Below are 18,560 nucleotides of genomic sequence, written 5' to 3'. Positions count from 1 at the left end.
GGTACTTTTGGTGACTTTGGTAGATTGATTTTGTGTTGTCAGTTTGGACTTACCTGATTTTTTTTCAAAAGTAGTTTTAGTTGATGCGTTTTTGTCAGGAATATAACGTTAGTGATACTGTGTCCTTGTTAGTGTATCTCATCAGGAGGCACATGGTGCCAGTTTGTCTCATTATTAGTGATGTTACCTAAGACAGTAACAGCCAGATGGCAGGGATGCATAAGGCAAGGCATGTGGGAAAGGGTGGATCAGAGTGCTTTGCACCGTCCTTTCCACATCTTCACCAACCTTGAAGCTCCCATATATTTGCTTATTCATTCACCTGTGTGTTGGTAAACATGATAGCCACATGTCAGGTGTGAATAAAGCTACTGTGCATATCTGATACTCATCTCTAGGTAGAAATTTTCCTTGAGTGTATGCCTAGCAGTGGATTGTGGCGTCGACAGATAGGTGTATTATTTAGATGTGATAGATAACTGATAAACTGTCTTTTGAAGTGGTTGAACTAATTCGCAGAAGTGGCGTTATTAATCTTGTGTTAATCCAGATCTGGCTAAGATATGTGTGCTGGAATGAGCACACAACTAATTATTTCGTACATTTAAAGCGTGCTAGGGGAGTAGTTCTTTTTTCTGCTCTTGGGAAAGTGAAGGTGGGGAAGATGGAGGCAGATTGAGGTTCTTGGTGTTTATTCTGTGTTAGTCTTTTGACAGACTCTGCGCAGTACTGGCTGGACTTCATCCCAGGTTTGCCATAGTTTTTTTCTGAGCAGTTTTTACATTGATACAGGAGATATGCAGTAGCAGATAATTTTTTAAAGAAAGATTCAGGGGGGTTTCAAAGGAGCGTGTGTTTTGATATGTTAGTAGCATAGTTAGTTCAGTCGCTCAGTCGTGTCCGACTCTTTGCAACCCCGTGAATCGTAGCACACCAGGCCTCCCTGTCCATCACCATCTCCCGGAGTTCACTCAGACTCAACGTCCATCGAGTCCGTGGTGCCATCCAGCCATCTCATCCTCGGTCGTCCCTTTCTCCTCCTGCCCCCAATCCCTCCCAGCATCAGAGTCTTTTCCAGTGAGTCAACTCTTCGCATGAGGTGGCTAAAGTACTGGAGCTTCAACTTTAGCATCATTCCTTCTAATCAATATATCAAGACTTCTCCTGGGAAGCAGTATTGGAGAACACTTTCAGAGTAAAACCTGAGCCATTGTGCCAGGTTTTGATTCTGCTTTGGCTTCTGATCTGTCTTTGTCCAGACAGAACTTAGTATGTAGAACTGTAGCTTCCTCGTGTTGATAGTGGTCGTGTGTGCCTAGAAGTCATCTGGCTCCTCGGCACTGTGCCAGGTTGTGAGAAAATGGTAAACTTAAGAGCTGAGAGGCCAGGGTCTCTCTTTTCTTTGTTGCAGACCCAACAATATAAAAGAGCTATGTTAATTTCTTCTCTTTTCACCATTGAGCATATATTTGCACTCACACACAGTGATAGATGAGGTCCCAAAGAGGAGTTGAGGAAGTTCAGGAAAGCTAGAAAAATACATAGAAAAAAAGAAAAATAATTACATACTAGTAATCAGTGCTAGTGAGGGCTGATTTAGAGTCTTCAAGAAGTTGACAAAAAGGCTAGATTAAATGCATTGTCAGGCGTAGGATGTAGTACATCAAAGACTGTCAACTTTTTGGTATTAAGTGCAGAAGAAATACATTACTTGAATTCACTTATAAGGAATTTTGAATAATGGACAAGGTCTGAAATAGCGGTTATGTAGAAATATCCTCTTGGCTGTTTTTAAGTCAGCTCTGTTTAAAATTCAAGGGTAGCCCTTTCTCTGAGGTCCTTATCCCTAGAATTGGAGTAGTGAAAGGAGAGGAGGGGCCGGAGGGAGGGAGGGAGGCCCTATTAGTTCTCCGTGTGTTAAACTGCTCACAGGATGTTTTTCAGTGTTATTAGGGTTACTGAGGCCCATCTTGCCCTGATAATTTGACATTATGCCTTCCCTTTATCCCTCTGAGGTTCTCTCCCTGCTGTTTTCCTGCCCAGTGGTAGGTGTATCAGCAGGCAGCATCAGGATCTTCATCCTCTTCCATTCACATGCCAGTTCTGTTTCTTTAGTCAGAGGACCATTAAGTCCAAAATGCTTCTGTTGTCTGTAGTTATTAATACCTTACACAGACATTTTCTGGTTTAGGTGGTAGATTATAATCACTTTAGTGATTGTTCCTCCTCCTCTGTGGAAAATCTCTTTTCCTCTGATGTTCATGCTGTCTGACAGTACAACTGTCTCTTCCCCTTAATTATCATCAGATCTGGACCCTGAGGCATCATCCTTCTCTCTGCCATTATCGTGAGGTTACTTCAGAGTCCCTGGGATGACCCATCCAGTCTAGCCAGGCTCCTGATTCCATGACTTACGTCCCACCTCTTATTCTTCTAGTGCTTTCATTTTTATTTCTACTGTACCTGCTGTTTGACGTTGCCAGCATCTCAGGTTTGTAAACTCTTGTTTCTACTTTCTTCCTCCTTGTGCCTCGTCACACTTTTGCCAGTACCCTCCCTTTGCCTTCTTACTCATCCATTTATTGTGGTGACAAAATCCTAACCCAGATTCAGTCATGTCGTCAGCTCTCTCTCAGGCTAGGCTGGAGAAGGAAGCCCACAACCATGCAGGTGGGTGCCGTCTCCATCTTGACTGGGCCTTCAGAACTTCTGTAGGTAACTGCAGTGTGGTGTCCTGGATTAGGTGCTAGAACAGAACAAGGACATTGTTGGAAAAACTGGTTAAGTCTGAGTGTAGTGACTAGTGTTGTACCAATGTTGGTGTCTCATTCGTGACAGGGATACTGTGGTAACGTAAGTTGTTTGTTAGGGGAAGCTGATGAAATTATCTGTAATATCTTTGTAATATTTTATAAATTCATGTGTACTAACTGTGTACCAAGTCGTTTCAGTTGTGTCCGCCTCTGTGTGACCCTGTGAACTGTATAGCCTGCTAGGCTTTTCTGTCCATGGAATTCTCCAGGCAGTAATACTGGAGTGGGTTGTTGTTTCCTTCTCCAGGGATAAATTAGTAATTATTCCTAAATTTTATTTTATAAAAAACAATACTATTGTAGATCACAGAAGCTACTATTTCTGCATTCTTCTCAAACCTTACCCTGTCACCTACTGGCATTTGCATATTTATCTGAGAAAATTGAGGCCATCAAATGTGAATTTCCACAACTTGCTATTCCCCCACAAAAAGCTTGCAGATATCTTCAGTCACTTGAACATATTTTGCTCTTGTCACAAGTGATAGGCATAGCTCCCCCCCCCCCATTTGTTCTTTGAAGCCCTGTCTAGCCTGCCTTCTCACAGCTGCACTTCCATCATATTTTTGCTAAATTGTTTCTTCACTTTTTGATTGTACTAGTACTTTTCCTTTAGGATGTTTTCCTCTAAAGTGAAAGCGTAAATTTTCTCTCTACTCTGCTTCGTTTCTCTTCGCTTTTTCACAGCTAAGATTCTAGAAAAGGTGGACTGCATCTGTAGTCTTCCCTTCCTTACCTCCCAGCCTCTGAAACCTCACTCTGTCCTCACCATGCTTCTTTAATTGCACTCTTCAAGTCACCAGTGACTACATTATGGAAGCCAGTGAAGACTTTCCAGTCTTTCTATTTTTTGACTTCAATATTTGAAACTTCTGAATTCTTCCATTAATATATATATTTTGGGGGGGGGCAGTGTTATCTTTATTTTAAACACAAATTAGTAACTTACTAGGAAAAGAATTACTCACAATTTCACCATTCAGAAGTAAATATTACACCTGGGGGCATATGTAGATAACCACTAATAATGAATTTTAAGAATTATTGATTGTAGTTATATCCTCTGTATCCTGTAACCTACCTGTCTTGAACACTTAATATATTGACATTTTTTTCAAATCGGTGAGTATAGTTATTGTCACTTCTCTCTCTCCTCTCCTGGTATGTAGATCCATGCTAGCTGTTGGATTACTGATACCTCTCCTTTCTCTTAACTCTTGCTAGTTTATATCCTCCTGGCATCCTGAATGATCTTTCTAAAGTGTGAATTTCATCGTGGACACTTTCTGGCCCAAATCTTTTCCTAGCCTTCCATTGCTCTTGAGACATAAAATACAGACTTCTGTGATAACGGCCATGCTTTTTCAAACTGCACTTTAATTTTTAGCCTTATTGACCTAATGGATGGATAATCAGATAATCTCCCTGAAGAACCTCGTTGTTTTTCCTTTCTGCTTTAGATACAGTGGGTGTGGAAGAAGCTAGAGTCAGCGACCTTGACTTCAGGTGAAAGGTTAGGGCTCAGGATGCCCAGCTGCATGGTCTCTTCTCCTTCCTGTGTCCTAGTGCGTGGGGTTTGGTGAGACTCTGTCTTTTCCCATCTAGACCTCTTCTTTGAAATAGTTTTATGGAATATTTGGATACAAGTCTGTAGATTTGCTTCCTAATCTCTGTCTCATTATGACTCCACACTGGAGTTCAAGATGTGCATGTATATTAAGTTATTTAGGATGGCTCCTCACATTCGTTTTGTCTAAAATGGTGTGTCCTTCCTCCCGATTTCTTTTCTGTTTTTTCTTTCCTTTCAAGATTTTCTATACAGTTTCCAAAAGCACCCCACCCCCAGTATTGCATGCTATAGATTCCATTCCATTTTTGCATCCTTTGTTCAGATTTTCCTTCTTCTCCTTTGGGGAATATTTTATGGAGTGTTTATTTGAATGGATCCTTGGTTTTGTATAAGCCACTGTAAAGGAAGGAGGATGTGAGGGTGGGCCTTCTAGGGTAAGAGGGTGGCATGAGCATGAACCACAGAAGAAGGAGAATGCAATAGAGAGTTGAAAGTTAGCATTTGGCTTTGAGTTTGGAGGTGAAACAGTGGAAGGTTGGGTTGAGAAGGTATAGATTGTCAGATTGATGGAAACCTGAAAATACGAGAAGTTTTGACCATACACAGAGGGTTTAGAAAGATGGATCTTGTTGGATGTAATCAGAGGCAGAGTCAGGAGAGCAGATCAGACATTTTATTGTAGTAATCCAGACATGGGTTAACAAAAGTTCAGCTATAATGTAAGAATGCAGGTGGAATCTTGAAGGGAAATTGACCAAATTTCAGGCAAAATGATTACATATGAGGGACAGGGAAGAGGAGGGAGTTTCAGATGATTCTAGGCTTTTGAGCCTGACTGACTAGTAAACTGAAAACAGTGGTGTGTTAGTCACTCAGTTGGATCCAGCTCTTTGCAGCCCCATGGACTGTAGTCTACCAGGGTCCTCTGTCCATGGTATTCTCCAGGCAAGAATACTGCTGTGGGTTGTCATGCCCTTGTCCAGGGGGTCTTCCTCACCCAGGGATCAAACCTGTGTTTTGGTCTCCTGCATTGGCAGGTGGGTTCTTTACCACTTGTGCCACCTGGAAAGCCCCAAAACAGTGATACCTTGATCAGTTGTTGATTAGATAGATAATCTGTAATTCACAGCAGGGGTGGAATTTGTGGGAGAATTTTCATTGCTCTTGCTGTAACAATACCCTCACTTCTTGTATGTGCTATGTCAAGGTGAAAATGAAAATGTTAGTTGCTCAGTTGTGTCCAACTCTTTGTGACTCCATGGCCTGTAGCCCACCAGGCTCCTCTGTCCTATTCAGGGAAGAATACTCGCGTGGGTAGCCATTTCCTTCTCCAGGGATCTTCCTGACCCAGGGGTCGAACCCGGGCCTCCCACATTGTAGGCAGATTCTTTACTGTCTGAGCCCCTATTTTAAATTCTCCATGATTTAGTTGGCAGAGTTCTACCTGAAGTACTAGTGGAGAGCACCATTGTAAATAAGATTCAAGATAATATCTAAACGGAATTTATAGTTAAAGGATCTGTGGATGCACTGAGGGAAGTTAGGAGAGAAACTTGGGGAACGGTGACTAAATTGGAAAGGAGTAAAGATGGGGGAAATGTATCTGTAAAGGGCTGGTCATGGAGGACAAGGAAAGAAATAGTTTCAAGAATAAGACTATCTAAAGAGGCAGAAGAGCATGGTGGGGGCACAGCCTACAGAGTCTGGTTCAGATCCCAGTTTGCTATAAAAATCAACTGTTTCTAATGATCACAAGTCTCCTGGGGGGTTGAGTTGACAACCTGTAGCTTAGTGGGATATAAATGGTGGCAAAGCTTATACTCGTTTTGATACTTTACTGCATACTTAGAAATAGCAGTTGAGAAATAAGTCCCACTTTCCATTCCAAATAATTTATAATTCAGAGATATCGTGTCAGACAATCCAGTACATAAAAATAAATCTATTAGAACTGGGCTCATTTAATTTGATTTGGAAGGAGCAGTCTGGGGTGGGGAATTCAGAATTAGAAGCTATAGTACCTTAAATTAGATTTCTTCAACAGTCATAATTTTTAGATTTCCTGCTTTAATTCATAAAGGAGAATGAGCAGAACACCATTCTGAGTAATGTAGGTCTCTTTAGTTGATAATTAAATTGCTTGGATTACTGTCTTAGGTTCATAAGGGTTCTCCAGAAGACTAGCATAGGGCATAATCTTACAGAAACCCACATTATAAATGGTAGTGAGGGTCACAGCCCAAGGCATTAAAGAAACTTCTGAGCTTTCAGTGTTTCTGCTGTATTTTGACTCTTCCTGAAAGTTTGTAGGTGGATTGAATGACAGAGGACAGGAAAAGGATTTCCTTGGTTGATGTTCTTCAGGTGTTTCGTGAATCCAGGGCTTCTGTAACTTAAGACCGCTGCCTGTACAGCACAGCCTCTAGGGGCTCCGTTTGCATCCTTTGTGGTAATGACACTCCTGGAGTTTGTATTTCCAGGACCTGTGTAGCCTTGTAGTAATTAAAAGGGTAAAAGCATATTAAATCTCTTAAGAATGATTTTAGTATTTTCACAAATAGCACAAATAATTCCGTTTTTTATTAAGATTTACTTGCTTTATAAATTCAGTCTGGTTCAAGTCTTGACTTGCTTTATTAATTCAGAGCTGTTTTCCAATGGTCAGAGTCCCATAGGGGTTTGAATATAAAACAGTTGACTAGATGGGGCTTAAAATGGTGATAAAAAAACACTCCTTTAGGATGTTCCATATTACAACAAAATCTTACAGTTGTAGTCTCTACAGGAGAATTTGTTAGCCAGGTAGGTCCAGGATCCCCTGGAGAAGAAAATGGCAACCCACTCCAGAATTCTTGCCTGGGAAATCCTGTGGATAGGAGCCTGGTGGGCTGCCATTCATGGGGTCACAAAGACTTGGACACGATTTAGTGACTAAACCACCCACCACTACTTGTTCATTTGCTCAGTCGTGTCTGATTCTGCGACCCAATGGACTGTTGCACACCAGGCTTCCCTGTCCTTCACCATCTCCTGGAGTTTACTCAAACTCATGTCCATGGAGTCGGTAATGCCATCCAACCATCTCTTCCTCTGTGTTCCCTTCTGCTGCCACCTTCAGTCTTTCCCAACATCATGGTCTTTTTGAATGACTCAGTTCTTCGCATCAGGTGGCCAGAGTATTGGAGTTTTGGCTTTAGCATCAGTCCTTCCAAAGAGATTTAGAGTTGATTTCCTTTAGGAATGACTGGTTTGATCTACTTGCAGTCCAAGGGACTCTCAAGAGTCCTCTCCAGCACCGCAGTTTGAAAGCATCAGTTCTTCGATGCTCATGCTTCTTTATGGTTTGGCTGTCACATCCATACATGACGACTGGTAAAACCATAGCTTTGACTAGATGGACTTTTTTTGGCAGAGTAATGTCTCTGCTTTTTAATATGCTGTCTAGGTTTGTCATAGCTTTCCTTGCAAGGAGCAAGTGTCTTAATTTCATGGTTGCAGTCATTGTCTGCAGTGATTTTGAAGCCCAAGAAAATAAAATCTTTGACGGCTTCTACTTTTTCTGCTTCTGTTAGCTATGAAGTGATGTGATCGGATGAAGTGATATGATCGGATGCTGTGATCTTCGTTTCTTGAATGTTGGATTTTAAGCCAGCTTATTCACTCTCCTCTTTCAGTTTCATCAAGGGGATCTTCAGTTCCTCTTTGCTTTCTGCCATTAGAATGGTAACATCTGAGGTTGTTGATATTTCTCCCAGCAATTGTGATTCCAGCTTGTGATTCATCCAGTCCGGCGTTCTGCGTGATGTACTCTGCATATAAGTTAAATAAGCAGGGTGACAATATATAATATGCCATCTTGCCGTACTGCTTTCTCAATTTGGAACCAATCTGTTGTTCGATGTCCAGTTCTAACTGTTGCTTCATGCCCTTCATACAGGTTTCTCAGGAGGCAGGTAAAGTGGTCTGGTATTTCTGTCTCTTTAAGGATTTTCCAGTTTGTTGTGATCCACACAGTCAAAGGCTTTTGTGTAGTCAGTGAAACAAAAGTAGATGTTTTTCTGGAATTCCCTCGCTTTCTTTGTGATCCACTGGTTGTTGGCAATTTGTTCTCTGGTTGCTCTGCCTTTTGTAAGGAGGACACTTGTCTTAATTCACAGTGGGTACCTTAACTGAGGTCTGGTCATGATCACTCCCTTGACGAGTGATTTCAGTAGGGATATACCATAATCTAATTGAGTCTAGTGTGCATCGCTTGTGAGATTCTTCATTTGTGTATTACTAAGAAGGAAATAATACTGCAGAGTAAACTGAGGGCATAGTTCTTTACTTAGAATTTTTATTTTACAGTTTTTAAAAAATTCTTTTAAATTTATTTAGCAAATAAGTCTAACAGATTTTCATCAGGCAGTATATACTTTGTGCATACGTTAAGAGAAGTATAGAAGTAAAATAGAAGTTAATAGAAGTAAAATCAATTGTTAGGGTATTCTTCAGCTTCTAATTAGATATTCTCCAGCTTCTGCACATTTTATGACTTTTCTAAATCATGCGGAACTTAGAATTGTAGAAGTCTCCTTCCTCTTCACTCTCCCCACCTTTGTAGTGTCAGGTCATTAAGGGTATTGGTGATGAAACATTCCTTAAGAGAATGCTCCATTATTCTTTCGTCTTTCTGAGATGCAGTGATTTGGTGCTTGTGTAGTTCTTAAAAGCATTCTAAGCTATTTAATTTTTTTCCCCTTTAAATATTAATACTTCAGGGCTGCTGCATGTGGCCTTGTGGATTGTGCAGTGTCAATCTCACTAACAAACCACAAGCTTATCTTTTTTATGTGTTTTTTTTTCCTTTCTCAAGTTCCGTAAAACAGTTGCAGTCATTCCTCCAGTGATGGAGAGTTACTTTACTACTATCCCATGGCTTTATTTGCTTTCCTTTTTGATACACAACATGTTTCAATTTAGAATTATAGCATAATTTTTTTGAAGGCATTGTAAGCAGCCCTTAAAATCAGCTACTAGGAACAACACAATTAAGAAGATGACAATAATGAGCAGCTCTGACCAGGCTTTATCTATCCTTGTGCACACAATGACAACTGTGATACAACTTCCATTGTGGGCCAGTAGCAGTTGTAGCATGGCACTCATTAAGGTGCATTCCAGTTTCAGAGAGTTTAAAGTTAAAAGCCGTATGCCTTATGTTGTTTTGGAATCATCAGTTGCTTATGAGGTGGTGAGGGCAGTAAGTTGATCTCATTTGAGTCTGATGTGCACGCTTATCTGGCCAGGGAAAGGTAATCAGGGTTAAGTAAGAATAAGGAACTCTGCCTGAAACCCATGTGGTTGACATTTGTTGTTGTTCATTTGCTAAGTCTTGTCCAACTCTTTGTAACCTCACGGACTGCAGTATGCCAGGCTTCCCTGTCCTTTGCTATCTCCCGGAGTTTGCTCAAATTCATGTCCATTGAGTCCATGATGCCATCCAACCATCAGAAATACCTTCCAGGAAGAGGGCAGATAGAGAGTTGACTATGGATGTTAGCATGCTTCTGCTTTGCCCTTTCTGTGTTTTGATTGGTATGTAGTTTATTGGTTTTAGATCTTTTAAACAACAGTCAGGGTGATGTGATAAATCTTGTAGATATTTATCATGTGTTTACAATATTTATAGTATTTTCTATTTTCTAAACTCATATTCTTTTTTTCAGCTTTATTGAGATGTGAAATGACATAACATTGTCTTGGTTTAAGGTGTTCATGTGTTGACTTGATTAATTTTTCAGTGTATATTGCAAAATGATTATCACCTAGCATACATCTCCTTCTCATCACATAATTACCTTTTCTTTTTTTGTGTGTGTGTGGGAATATTTAAGGTCTGCTCTTAGCAGCTTTCATATGCATAATACAGTATTATTAGCTGTAATAGCCATGCTGTACCCTGGATCCCCAGAGCTTGTTAATCTTAAAGCTGTAGTTTTTACCTTTGACCAGTTTCTTACCATGTCTCCCACCCTTCAGTCCCTGGTAACCACCACTTTACTGTGAGTTTGGCTTGTTAAAGATTCCACGTATAAGTAATACACAGTATTTGTCCTTCCCTGTCTGACATTTCACTTTAAGTTCTGTATCTTAAAATTGCTCTTGAAAGATGACTCATGAAATTGATTAGTGGATTATTTTCGCTTAATGGTCCAAGATAATTTTTTAAAGAATCACTAGAGTGTAAAGTGCTAAGGAGACAGTGGGGAGAGTTGTGGCAGAAGCTGTGAGATAGATAAGGAGAGGTCTTTAAGAATCTTTGATGTACTTCATGGTGATGGGTGAGCCATTGCAAGCCAGTAATACAAGTTATTAGTAAAATGTAAATCTGTCACCCCTCATTCCTTCCCCACTGCCTAAAGGCTGAAAAAAGGAAACCCTTCATTCGGTCCCCAGTGCCCTGCATGGTCTGCTTCCACCTGTCTCACCAGCATCTCTTGTACCCTGCCTCCTTTTCCTGTGTAAACATAAAAAGATGGTGGATTGGAATTAAGGGTGGATTTATTCATTTTACTTTGCCAGCTGTATTATAAATAGGCATTTAAAAAACCTCATTCTGGTGACTGGTTGAGAGGAGCATAAGCAAAACATGCTCCCTAGCTGTACTTTCTGGGCTGGAATTCTGATTCAATCTTGACCAACTGTATGGAGATGTTTTCTCTTGAACAGGTTTCTCTGCATATAAAAATCTGTTGTAAACATACGGAAAAGAATGGCAGCGGAAACACAGACACTGAACTTTGGGCCTGAATGGTGAGTTTTCAAAACCTCATCCTATTCAGAGTTGCATGACTAGTTCAGTAGTAATGTATTTGTGCAGCTGTTGGGGGCTTATAAAATGTGCATGTTTTAGAGACTTTGCTTTATGTGCCTAGTTGAAAACAATATAACCAGTCAGGAATAATTTATATTTGGTTAGTGACTGCATTTGTCCTTTATTAAAAAGTCTTCCTGTTCTGGTTGTATAATGATAATGAATTTAAAAGTCCTCATAGTCCCACCACCCTAGCAAATTATTTACTTTGTGTTTGAACCCTTAGGTAGGTTGGAGTATAATTTTATATAATTGTAACATTTTATATTTATATGTTCTCTGCTACAGTGTTTTGTGAGTGCTGTTCATACTTGTTTGGAAAAAATAGTTTTTATTGAATTATTGTTTGATTATTTTATTGATGGGCTACATAGGTGATCCAGAATTATACTGGCTATAGCCCATCTAGAATCAGGTTAGCATTTGCTGTAATACCAATTAATCAACCTTTGAGTCTCTTACAGATATGTTTGGACCCTGAATATGGAATTCTCATGGGATTTTGAGATCCATCACATTGTAGTGTGACTCTTTCCCCCTCTTCTTCCTTTCCCCCCAAAGTTGGTGATTGAAGATCCTCGTCAGTGGCGTGAATAACGATAGTTGCTTTTCCCATTCAGACCTTGAATCAGAGGCAGTATATAAAGTAGATGATCGGAATAGTGTCGTACATGTCCTTGATTGTTTCAGTGGTGGTGCTTTGATAAATGTTCCAGACTTCCTATAGTAACTCCCTATTTGAAGACTCTTATTAACTTAAGTTATTATATGCATTTCTTTTTATATGTAATTCTTTAATTTTCTTGGTCCTTGTAGCTAGCATTTGGAGACTGAGGAGAAATCATTCGAAGTTTTAAGAACCGATGCAAGTTATATGCTTTGAGAGTTTATTTTGGAATTGTTGACCTAAATCGCCTGTTCTAGTTCTTATTTTATATTTAAAAAATAACTTTATTACCAAATCAATGTATACTTCTAAAAAAATTAGCAATTACAAGTGATCCACAACAAGATAAAATTACCGTAATTTCACTATCCATGGTAACCGCTGTAGTAGGTTGGTATATCATTCTAGGTAGCTTTATGTATGCTCATTTGTGTAAATGTACATTTATTTTCATAAAAATGGGATCATACTGTACATTCAGTTTTGTAACCTGTCTAAAAAAAAACATCAAAAGTATCTTTTTTATCAATAAATATTTTCTGTTACCTTAAATGGTTGCACTTTATGGATGTACCATCATTTATTTAATTAGTCTTCTAGATGTAGCACATATAGGCTGTTCTCAGTTTTTCATTATTATAAAAAATTTTTTGATGAATATTCTTGTAGCTAAAACCTTATTCACGTCTTACCAGGTGGCTTTAAATCATACAGCTCAGTGTGTAAACCATTTAGTGTGCAGTTTTTTGCCTTCATTTGTAACTACTGCTCTTTTGCACTTACACACTCACATGTCTTTTCTATGTGAAGACATGGTTAAAATCATCAGCTAATTTAAGGAAGGTTTTTTTTTTTCCCTCTAAGTCTCTCTCTGTTAAGAGTTAAGAGAGAGAGACAGTATCAGTAGTTTATCTAAAACGAAAGGAAAAGAACCACTCCTGCTGATTCTCTCTGTAGAGTCATTACACATTTAACATGATGCTAAATGGGTTGAAAACTATGCCTATGGGACTGTAGAAGTTTTGTTGAAACACAGCCACACTCATTTGTTTCCATATTATCTGGCTGCTTTTCCACTGTCCATGGCATTCTCCAGGCAAGAATACTGGATCCCCTCCTCCAGGGGATCTTCCCCACCCAGGGATAGAACCGGAGTCTCGTGCATTGTGGGCAGATTAGATTCCTTACCATTTCAGCCACCAGGGATACTCCATATATAGACATAATATATCTCATGTATTAAGTTACTTAAGTAACTCAGGTAACCCTGATCTAGACTGCTGCAGTATGACTAGAGACTGTTGCTGTGTTTTTTCTGCATGTACCATTTCATTCATTTTGAAACTTGAGGTAAGGAACTGTGTCCAGAATAACTTGAGAATCATAGTTTAGGAGGATTACACTGAATCAGTGTGTAACTCGGAAACATACAGAAACATTTACTGATACTGTATTCTTTTTACTAACATTTTTATCATGATGTAAAACACTATGTTTGGTAAGAGTTGTGTGAAATGAAGAGATTGATTTGACAGTAGGGAAGATGAGAGAGCAAAGAAAATTGTGGTAGGGACAGACCATGGATGACCGTAAGCATGGACTTTTTAAGATAGTAGAAAAGATTGAATAGAATCTTTAGGTCTTAGCTGGTAGAATCTGGTAGAATCATTAGGTCTTAGCTTATCTTTATATTTAGCATAAAGAAATGTATTCCATAATTACCAAAGCAGTTTTAAAAAGAGTGTGATATACTTAATGGAGGAGTAAATCATTTTTATATATATAAAACAAGAGTCATTTTAACTTCAAATGTTACCATCTTAGAGGTTTTCTGACCATCTATAACAACCGCCCCCATTCCCTACCTCCTTTCCCTGTTTAATTTTTTCTTCACAGTCTATATAAAAATATAACATGCCAATTATTTTACTGATTTTCTTTATTATTTATATGCCATCCTTCGGCCCCCACTAGACTGTGCGCTCCTTTGAGGGCAAGTACTTTGGTCTTGATTTTTGTACACTTTGTTCATTGCTGTAACGTCGGTGCCTGGCACATAGTAAATACTCAATAAATGTTTATTAAATGCATGAGTGAAGTGTTGGAAAGTAAAGTCGTTTTTAATATTTTGCTATTGTCAATATGTATACACATCCTTTAATAGTTCTGTTTGTGTTACTGTTGATTTCCTTTGGAATAATATCTCGGAAGTGGAATTTTAAAATCTGAAGTTTAATTTTTAAGGCTTTGGATGATATATGGACAGACTGACCACAAGAAGGATTGTATGAATTTAATTCCCATCTGTTGCCTGTTTGTTTACTCTCAACAAAACACAAAGTACTACCTTAAAGAAAAAAAACTTTTTTAGTTCTAAATCTGGTAGGTTTCTTCTTTTTAAAGAATTTTTTGTTAGTCCCAGTAATAAGATAATTCACACTCAGCTCCAGAAAACCTTGGAGGAAGCAATAGTTTTATTGCTATAAAAAAGCAATATTTTTCCCTGAAAGGAAAAATAGATGTCAATTACCCTTAATCCTGCCACCCAAAGAACCGTTGTTAATATTTTGGTTTCTATCCTATTCTTCTTTCTTTGCAAATGATTGTGTACTTCAAGACATTTTAAAGGAGGAAAACAAATTCATTATAACCTGCTTTATTTTGGTATTTTATTTTTTTTATTTTGAGCATCCAAAATCTGTTCAGATAAATTGGATAATAAAGGAATTTATCATAAGGGAAAGAAATGATTCCAGACCGTTAGCTGGCTTTATGGAGAAGGAGCCAAGGAACTGGTTTGGGGTTTCTTCTGTCTCATCTCTATGGCCTTAAGGAAATGTACCCAGGTCTTCCCTTGCAAAGAATGAGGTACTTTTGTTTTTCCCAAAGCACTTTGTTTAGACCTGTGTTAAAGTGGTTATGACCTCGTACTGTGTCTGTTTATATCTGTTTAGTTTACTCAGAAAAGAGCTAGTTCCATTAAGAAAAGCACTGTATTTCTCAGTTTTGGTAAGTCCATTGTTAAGCTAGTGTGGGCACTTCATAAATGTTGAATGATTCAGGTCTTATGGTGGGGGACATAGGGCAAGAGAATTCAAAGCTGAGATTTTTAGATTACTGTTCATGATCTTTGCGGGGTTGTGAGGGAAATGAGAAACATTCTGGAGGATGGAATTTATTAATAGTCCCAGTTTTTAAAAAGAGTAAAAAGATAATTGCCATCTGAAGGAATTTGTTGTTATCCTAGGGTGCATTTTAAAAGAGAACATTTAGAGTTGTTTAGAAAACATTTTATGAAGGGCCTCATGGTTTACATCTTGGGTTAGGTAAGGAGATAAGGAGGCAGCAAGGATAAGGAACATGAGAAAGTGAAGGCGCTCAGTTGTGTCTGACTCTTTGCGACTGCGTGGACTGTAGCCTGCCAGACTCCTTTGTCCATGGATTTCTCCAGACTAGAATACTGAAGTGGGTAGCCATTTCCTTCTTGAGGGGACCTTCCTAATCCAGGGATCAAACCCAGGTCTCCTGCATTGCAAGCGGATTCTTTACCATCTGAGCCACCAGGAAAGCCAAAGGATATGGTATCTACTTTTGAATTATTTATTTAGTGGGGAAGCTGACAGTAATTTCGCTGTCAGTGTTATGAGGGGGAAGATCCCCAGAGGATGTAATGGCAACCCAGTATTCTTGCCTGGAGAGTCCCATGGACAGAGGAGTCTGGCTGGCTATGGTCTGTAGGGTTGCAGAGTCTAACAGGACTGGAGCAGCTTAGCATGCACACACGCACGTTGTAAAAGGAGTATAACGCTCACACAGGATGTTCAGCTGCCTGTTCGATGCCTGCAGGCTTCTCATCCGTTATAGTTTGCATCCTTTATAGTTTTCCAGAACTGAGCTCATGAATATTGCCCTTTTAAATTTCCTCTTGTATTCCATCTTAACATCACAGTGTGCCTGTTAGCTCAAACCAGACATCTTGGAGTTATCCAGGTCATTTTCTTTTACTTCTGTATCCCTGTGTCCAGTCCATCACAATGCTGTGTCCGTTCTAACTCCAAAATACTTCTTGAACCTATTTGTTTCTCTCTCTCTTCATTACCTCCAGCCTAGTGTAAGCCACCATCATCTCTGATATAAACTCAAGGACAGGTCTTCTAATGTTTCCTGTCTCCTTTTCTTCTGTGTTGTCCCCACTGCAGCCAGAGTAATCTTAAAATGTAAATTGGATCAAATTGTCTCCAAAATCCTTCACTAGTTTTCCATTTGTATGACTGTTTATTAGCTTTTCCTTCCATTAGCCAATTAGTTCTGTGAACATTCGTGGGTACTTGTGTGTAGCCAAATACCCAGGATCTAGATCTCTCTCCTTTCCCTCCTACGGCCCTCTTGCCAGACCCCTGCTGCTGCTGCTAAGTCACTTCAGTCGTGTCCGACTCTGTGCGACCACATAGACGGCAGCCCACCAGGCTCCCCCGTCCCTGGGATTCTCCAGGCAAGAACACTGGAGTGGATTGCCATTGCCTTCTCCAATGCATGAAAGTGAGAAGTGAAAGTGAAGTCCCTCAGTCGTGGCCCTACTCTTCGCAACCCCATGGACTGCAGCCTACCAGGCTCCTCCGTCCATGGGATTTTCCAGGCAAGAGTACTGGAGTGGGGTGCCATCGCCTTCTCTGTTCCAACCCCCTACCCTCCTCCTGCTTCTCATCTTTTCCATTCTTCCTTTCCACTTAACCTCTCTACTTCCAGGCAGTTCCCATGGCATCCCAGGTGAAAACAATTAGAAAAAATACTCCAGACAACAGAAAGCCTGTGTGAAGACAGGTGGACGGGAAACTATAGGTTTAAGTGGGAAATTCCAAGACCTTTTGCCTTGGCTATATTGTGAAGTGTGGGTGAGAAGAGCTTGCAGGCAGCCTTTCTATGTTAAGTGTTTGATTTTACCTGATCATTGCGTGCCAATGAACTGTTAATCGGGGAGCATTTTTATTCAAATTCGCTTTTGAAAGAAATAACTGGTAGTAACGTGGAGGATGGACTTTGACTGGTTAGATCATTTAGGATGCTGTTGTAGCAGTTGAGGTAATGAGTGTGAACAATAGAACGTTACTTGGCCAGAGGATGGTTTGAGAGATTTAGGATTTAAAACTGATTGTTTAGTTGCTAAGTCCTATCTGACTCTCTCGTGGCTCCATCGCCTGTAGCCAGCCAGGCTCCTCTGTCCATGGGATTTCCCAGGCAAGAATACTGGAGTAGGTTGCCATTTCCTTCTCCAGGGGATCTTCCTGACCCAGGAATTGAACCCATGTCTCCTACATTAGCAGGTGGTTTCTTTACCACTGAGCCACCAGGGAAGCCCTTAAAACCTGGTAGGATGTGATAATTGGGTATGGGGGATGATTCCCAGACTGTTAACCATTTGCTCAGTAGATGGTGGTATCCTTACCTGCCTTTGGGAATACCAGTGATGAAGGAGGTTTTGAGGGAGGTTTGGGGTCTGTTAGACCTAAAGGGCTGTGAGTGGTTGAATAAGAAAGCCTTACTCTGTCGGGGAGAGTTCACACCTGGAACTGAGTCATGAGCTTACACAGAAGTGCTTTTAGATTTGTACATCTTCACACATCTACATGGACATTCTAAACTACTTTTGTAAGCTGAAGTTTGGATTTGAACAGCAGTTAACAAGCGAGGATTGTGGGTGTTGGGGAGGGGTGGTTTTGGAAGGCCCAGCTGCTGCTACCTGTCAGTGACTACTAGTACTCCTGGGATTAGCACTGGACCTCCTGTGTTAAACAGATCTCCATATGGCCAGGAAGATGAAGATGATCAGGAGAGGGAAATTGCATTTGGGCCTAGTGTTGAGGTTGTTGAACTTTTCCAGAGCAGTGGAGTAGTGGGGAAAAGCCACGTTGTGCTGGGTTTTGAAGTGGTTGGGAAGTGAGGTGATGAAGATATCTCTGAAATGAAGAGGAAGATGACCAGTGCTGCATCGCCAGAGAGGGATGCTGCATTAGAGGAATTTTAAACAAATCACTATTAGATATATTGCGAGATGAGTGGAACGCTGATAGGGAAGGATGGAGTTTCTAGAAGAGAGGGCTACATGGAGCACGATTCTAGAGGAGGTAAAGGTCACTGGTGGGTTTTTAGGGAAGGATGTTATCTAGATATGCTTCAGCTTTTGCAGATAGCAGTGGGTGAAGGAGGACTTGGGACAGGATTTGTTGATTACTAAGTGGAGCACAGCCATTCTCCTGGTTCAGGCTACCGTCTTTAGGTTGCATTATGCTTAGCTTGCCTTCAGAGTAGCTGGAGGACTCTCTTTAAGTATGCATTGCTGGTCATGTTACTCTTGAGGTCTGGTAACTGTAAGAAGTGTTCTGTTCCTAGGCATGGAAAGCCCCTGGGGCTTGTTCAGTCGCTCAGTCATGTCCGATTCTTTGCAACCCCATGGACTTCAGAACACCAGGCTTCCCTGTCCTCGCTATTTCCTGGAGTTATCAAATTCATGTCCATTGAGTCAGTGATGCCATCCAACTATCTCATTCTCTGGGGATTGTTGGGTGGATTTGAAACCTTGTGAGGAGCAGATGAAGAAATTAGGGGTGTTGGATGAGTGAGCTGGAAAGCCTCTAGTGAGACATAATAATTGCAGAT

General features: G+C 40.2%; 1 protein-coding gene across 10 annotated transcripts in view; it reads left to right on the top strand.

The window, feature by feature from the left end:
* GIGYF2 (GRB10 interacting GYF protein 2) overlaps positions 1-18,560 on the top strand; it is a 131,732-nt gene that overhangs the window by 15,004 nt on the left and 98,168 nt on the right. For all 10 annotated transcript variants that reach the window (XM_060399245.1, XM_042245129.1, XM_004001779.5 and 7 more), the window contains one exon: positions 11,095-11,178. In XM_060399245.1, coding sequence (XP_060255228.1) covers positions 11,138-11,178 — 41 coding nt within the window. In that variant the 5' untranslated portion in view covers positions 11,095-11,137. The remainder of the gene's footprint in view (positions 1-11,094; positions 11,179-18,560) is intronic.

This window comes from Ovis aries, chromosome 1 (genome assembly GCF_016772045.2).
Source record: "Ovis aries strain OAR_USU_Benz2616 breed Rambouillet chromosome 1, ARS-UI_Ramb_v3.0, whole genome shotgun sequence".
NCBI lineage: Eukaryota > Metazoa > Chordata > Mammalia > Artiodactyla > Bovidae > Ovis > Ovis aries.
Note: the sequence above shows the minus strand (reverse complement) of the source record. Positions and strands in the feature narration are given on the sequence as shown.